Source organism: Chrysochloris asiatica, unplaced genomic scaffold, assembly GCF_000296735.1.
Source record: "Chrysochloris asiatica unplaced genomic scaffold, ChrAsi1.0 scaffold00100, whole genome shotgun sequence".
Lineage (NCBI taxonomy): Eukaryota > Metazoa > Chordata > Mammalia > Afrosoricida > Chrysochloridae > Chrysochloris > Chrysochloris asiatica.
The window spans coordinates 7,885,596-7,891,955 of record NW_006408618.1 but is presented as its reverse complement, the minus strand read 5'-3'; the positions used below and the strand labels follow the sequence as shown (position 1 = coordinate 7,891,955).

Here is a 6,360-nt window from a genome sequence, read left to right as displayed (position 1 = left end):
TATATAAAGCACAACACTTCCCTATACCCCAAGGGTTAGCTCTGCTAGCTAAGGGTTCAGATAGGAGTGCAGAGAACAAATCAGGCTCTTTTGTTCATGCCTCTCTTTTCCTCTCCCTAGAGTCACCTGGCTCCAGTCCTTTTTGTTCCCATCTTACAGAAGAGGGGAGATTTTTTTCCTTTCTTTTCCTTGGTAGTATTACTACAGGTACAGAGCGAAAGTGGTGCTACAGTTGTAGATATGCAATCTGTCTGATGGGGATGGTGAGAGAGACCAGCATCTCTTTGCAATTAAAATACTTCCAGTCACAACTGACTTAGGCAGGGGAAGCCTGCTTTCAAATCCAAGGACCTTTCTTTCTTAGGACTTCATTCATTATCAGTTCTCCATTTGAATGGTCATGTGAGCTAGTGTAGGCTTCTCTGCCTTCTTTGGACTCAGTCATATCATCCATAAAATAGCAATAAGCTCTCCTTTCTGAAGAGGATGGCTAGGGGTGAGAAGGAGGCACCTGCAGGCTTAATGCCAGATCCTCCACTGGGGGTTAAGCGCAATCATAACCACCTGGTGTTGGGTGTCCCTACAGGTTCACCTATACCCTTGGGGAGGGCATGTGGCTGCCCCTCAGCAAGAGCTTTGTGATTCCACCAGCTGAACTGGCCATCAATCCATCAGCCAAGTGCAAGACGGACATGACAGTGATGGAGGATGCTGTGGAGGTCAGGTAAGTCTGCCCTCCGGCTCTCCGCTTGGGAGGCTGAGTGTGAAACTACCAGAAGGCACTGGCTGCTGGAAACAGAGTCACCACATAAAAGGAGAAGTTGGCAGACAGTCTTCAAATTCTCCATACACTATGCTGGGATCTACTTATTTTCTGGGTCAATATTGCACACCGCAAGGCTCATTCACTGGAGGAAGACATAAAGCTAGAGTGTATATGCACTTTCCACATACCCTAAGGACTGACAGGCTTTGACCAAGAGTTACAGCCTGGGTTCATTTAGCAGATGTGGAGGTTGCCCATAATTTGTTAGTTGAAGGCGCAGAGTATGACTGATCTTTAACATTTTGTAATCAAGAAGTAGACATCATCAGATTCTTAGCACCGACAGTTTGGTTAACAGCTTAGTACTTAACATTGAAATCCCTTACCATCAAGACAATTTTGACTCCTAGTGATTCTATAACAGAGTAGAACTGCCCTAAAGGGTTTTCAAGGCTGTACTCTTTATGAAAGCTGACCACCACATTTTTCTTCCATGAATCAGCTGTTGGGTTCAAATCACTGACTTGCTGATTAGCAGCCAAGCTCTTAACCACTACGACATCAGAGCTTCTTGATTGTGCCGTCAGGGATCCTTAATAGGAAGAGTACAGGAATGTAATACTATTTATTGCAGCTGGAGGCCTCTTGACTCTTCCCTGTCTCCTACCTTTCTTCCTACAGAGAGGAGCTGATGACCTCATCCTCCTTTGACAGCCTGGAAGTCCTCTTAGATTCCTTTGGGCCAGTGCGTGATTGCAGCAAGGACAATGGGGGCTGCAGTAAGAATTTTCGCTGTATCTCAGATCGCAAGCTGGACTCCACTGGTTGTGTGGTACGTCTGCCCTGCTGAGTTGGTAGTTTCTGACTGGGGCTGGGGAGGGAAGGTGCAGGATAAGATACAATGCAGATGTATAGGTGAAAATGTATAGGTGAGTAAAAGAGGGAGTCAAGAGTGAGCCTGTTCTCAGTATCACTGCTGTCCAGAATAAATTAGGAATTTTCTTATAACAGAGAAGATGAGGAGCTAATCATCAGTCAGTTAATCAATAAGTTCTATGGAGCACCTACAATGTATACTAAAGCTCCCCAAAGAACACTTCATGAATTGGCATGATTCTCTTCAGTCTTATCAATATCTCCGGTATAGTTAGTGAGATATACCCAAAAGTAATTGGAGGATGAATTGAGTAAATAGTATCATATTGACTCTAAATGCAACAGGAAGTTTTAGGAGCAACCTCAGTGGGGATAGAGTGATGAAAGGGGTAAGTCATACGAGAATGGTCAAGAAAGAAAACTATAACTCCATTGAGACCATGGAAGTGAGCTACTTCTCCAAAGGTGAATTTCTGCCTTGTTATCCTGGTGTGGCGCTACAGGATAATGTGCTGGACTGCAAGGTCAGTTTGAGTTGCAAGGTCGGCAGTTCAAATCCATTAGCCACTCTTGGAAGCCCTACGCAGCATCTGTGTGAGTTGGAATCAACTCGACATCACTTAACAATACCAACAACAATCAGGTCTATGAACTTAGCCACCATTAAAGACTGTTTGGCTTAGAATAGACTAACATATCCCACATCATGAGTATGAAGATTGTGTTGAACCATGAAGATAAAAGGCAGGCAACAATGAAGCCATTATCTACTGGTCCCTTTATGTTGGTTGTTTTCATAGCATCTCTCTTCTTTAAAGGAGAAAATGATGAAGTCCTCACAGAGAGGAGAGGGGATGGGTGGGAAAGGAGAAGGAGAGATGATTTGTTGAGATGCATAGTTCTTCAATGTTTGGAGAGCAGAGCCAGGAACTTCCAGTTCTTGAGAAGGCATGGTGCCCCATCTTACTTCCAGATCTAACAGCTGAGTTCCTATGAGATGTGTCTGAGCAGGGCAAATTGTGAGGATGCTGAGCCCATGTCATCCTTTCCTCTTCTCCATTGCTGAGCACCTGTTTCATTCAGGGAGCTGTTCTCCATTGAAGATGGATGTGTACCTGTGATTCAGGTGGGCCCCTCCTAGCCCTGAGTCCTCTCCACTGCAATGTTCACAGGCTAGGCTGTAGCTGACAGGAGCCTGCGTACTTTGAAAACACAGAAAAAATGAAGAAAAGGAAGGGAACACAGAGAGAGAACTGAGAGGCAGGTAGTCAGAGAGTTTGAGAGATCCATCAAAAGGGAAAAGAAATACAGAGAAGGCTATCATAGGGAAATTAAAAAAAAAAAAAAATTATGCTTTAGTTTATGTCTTCTAAATGTGTCCAGGGGTTAAATTGATACCCCACAGGGCTCCTTTCCCTTTGGTCCACTTTCAGTTGTCTTAAGCCATGAGCTTCCCAACTGGGTCCCTCAAGTGATAATTTCACTCCTTAATGGTGCTCCCAGCTGAGACACATTTTTGGTACTATTCAGCCTGCATTTTTCATCAAGATTTCAACCTTTCGTTCTACATTATTCTCTCAGTTCATTTTGACCCCTGAGACACTGTGTGCACACGTGACTGAATATCCCCGTGTGTGTTTGAGCATGCACACACACATATACACATGCACACAGACATACACTCCACTCTTTCCATGTTTCTACCCCTTTTCTGAGCCCTGTGAAGGTTTGCTTCTCAAATACCTTCTGTTGGTGATCCTAGCCCCTTTTGCTTGGCATATAGCCATGCTGATGTATTTTTGTACTTTTAGCACTGTGATCTGTGAGACGGCACTAGCAGGAATAGTTTTGATGAATATGCATTTGCAATAAGGCTGTTGCATTTTAGAATTGGAGTCACTGCAGAAAGTCACTCAATTACACCAGTGTTCAGTGTTAAGCTAATATTTTGAAGTCACTGGTCTGTGTGGCTCTTTGAAGAAGAGAGAGCAGGCTGATTGGCAGGCACGATTTACTATTTTTTCATTGGTTAGGAAGCACCTCGTTCCTGGTAAGGGTACAGATGGGTTGAGAATGGACACATCACATCATGATCTTGTGACCTGACTTTGAGTCTGAGAAACCTGACATTCTTGGCCATCAGTACCATTTCAGAGTGTGGTGTGTTGTTTATAGAGTGGTCTTTTGTCATCCAGATTGGGACCAAGGATAAATCATCATTGGGACCAGTTCCATTTTGGGGAGAATTGGTTGTTTTCCTCCCACTACAGAGGCCCTGAAATTTAGCTTTCTGGGAGCAGAATGGAGAGGTTTCCCGTGAAAAGACTTATTTTTATGAAAGAAGGAAAAAATGAGAAATTCAGAACACACTGGCCTTTAGGGAACTCTGGAAAGAGGCAGAGAAGTGAGGCAAGACAGGACGTATGTGCATGCATTTTCCTGGCACAATTTAAACCAGACAGGTGGGGTTCATATTTGACCCACATTGGCTGCTCAGCCTTCATTCTTTCTAAGAAGGCTGGACATGTTTCTCAGTTATGCATGGACTCCCACAGGGTTAATTGCTACCCAATTAATTGCTCTGTTGTTTTATAATGTCTGAAAACTGGAAACAAATAGCCGGAAAAGGCACAGTCCTGTTCCAAACTAAACCATGGTCAAGCAGCAGGGACTTGCTGAACCTTTAGAATGGTTCCTAGACCTGAGGTTAATCACCCACCATTGATGATCAAGTGATACATAACTCTACCCGTTGTCCTTAATAGCCAAGGTGAGTTCAGTGGTTCTTACCTGTCAGGCCAAGAGCTCTTGTTCTCAACTCTGTTCTGCAGAATCCCAAGGCTACAGTATTAACAAATTACCCCAGGTTTCTTAAAACAACATAAATTTGTTTTCTTACAGTTCTGCAGACTGCAAGGTCAACGTGGGTCTCACTGGGCTTAAACGCTGATATCACAGGACTGCATTCCTTTCTTGCTTTTTCCAGTTTCTAGAAGTGGCTCTCGTTCATTGTCTCTGGTTCCCCTTCCTCCATCCTTAAAGTCAATAATACTGCATTTCCACGACCAGATTTCTTCCAGAGTCACCTCTTTCTGTTTCTCTCTCTCTTGCTCACGCGACCCTCTACTTTTCTGCCTCTTTTAAGGATCCTTGTGATTATATTTGGACCCATCCAAACAATCCAGAATAATCTCTTCATCTCAGAGCCCTTAATTTAATCCCATCTACAATTACCATGTAAGGTAACATAGTCGAAGGTTGCTGAGGCTAGGTTGTGAATATATTTGGGGGACCATTAGGTAGACTGACAGTGGGGACTGGAAAAGGCTTCGTTGGCAGGACTCCAACTTCCCTGTTCTCAGCTAGAACATATTCAGTCTGAGCAAGCTTAGATATTGACGTTTAGTGTAACATTTTATTTGAAGATGAGTTCCAATTTAAAAATTGAAAACCCCATTTTCTGATGCTCCTTTCTCATGCTATCCAGTATGAGGCAAAAGGAATGCCTTTGTTTGGTGAGGTGTCTGCATGTTCTGAGGTAAGCAGGCCATGGCCATGGAAGGGGAAGAGGTCAGTTACCCAGCTTTCTCATGTATTGAATACATGACCCTCTTGGCCAGAACATTATGCTCTAATGAGCTTTGAATTGCCTAGTGACCCCACTGCCCTTCTCGGCCCACTTGGGTTTCCATGGACATGTGTCATGTCACCTCCACTGGAGCACAGATACGCAGAGACCATTACAAATGACCATCTCTCATCCTCTCTGTAGCACAGTCGGCAGAAGAGTATGCTTTTAGAGAAATAGAGGCAGCATGCTGCCACAGCCTGAAATAGAAACTTAACTCCACCAAACTTTAACTCTTGGGAAAAGTCCTGAGTACCTTGGGCCTGCCTATCCGAGCCCATCAAAAAGTTGTGGAAATTATTATTTATGAAGGAATTAAGATTGTTACCTAAGGAGCTCTGGTAGCACGTAGTGGTTACGAATCGGGCTGCGAATCACAAGGTCAGCAGTTCGAAACTACCAGCTGTTCCACGGGAGAAAGATGAGGTTTTCTGCTCCCGTAAAGACTTACAGCCTTGGAAACCCTGTACAGGGTCACTATGAGTCAGAACCGACTCCACGGCACATAACCAACTAACCAACCAAGATTGTTACCTACTTTAAAAAAAAAAAATTTCCAGTAGGACTTTTGGTTACATGCTCTTCTGAGTCACTTGTGGAAGGCGAGGCAGGATCAGCTGCAGAAAGTTGTCCCTCTTGTCTCAGGGGACCCTGAATATGCTTAGATGCCCATCACTCGTCTTCAGCTGCCAGCAGAGTATCCACTTCCTCATTTGGAGCTGGGGTGTGTTGCCTCAGTTTTATTGAGATTTGACTAGCCTCCTAACTAATTAATCAACCAAAAAACATGGGTACGGAAAGGCGGGGCGGGGGGGCGGGAAGATGGTGAAGAAAGAGAGTTGGATGGGGAAAATCATTTTAATCTCATTAACAAATTATGCTTTAGACCAGTAATAAGTCAAGAAGTCATGAGCATCTCATGAAAGATGATTAACCTTGGATTATTTAAGGGTCACTGAAATATGAGCTCATTTATTAGACTTTCTTGATGGGGGAGGGTTGTTGCCATAATAAATGAATTTTTTTTTCTTAAAACTGTAGTTTATAAAGTGGCTGGGACTACTAAATGTAACCTATGTAAAGAGGGATT

General features: G+C 43.7%; 1 protein-coding gene across 2 annotated transcripts in view; it reads left to right on the top strand.

Moving 5' to 3' along the window:
* The window catches only part of ASTN1 (astrotactin 1), a 531,426-nt gene that overhangs the window by 363,783 nt on the left and 161,283 nt on the right, over positions 1 to 6,360 (top strand). For both annotated transcript variants that reach the window (XM_006867074.1, XM_006867075.1), the window contains exons 10-11: positions 587 to 724; positions 1,448 to 1,598. In XM_006867074.1, coding sequence (XP_006867136.1) covers positions 587 to 724; positions 1,448 to 1,598 — 289 coding nt within the window. The remainder of the gene's footprint in view (positions 1 to 586; positions 725 to 1,447; positions 1,599 to 6,360) is intronic.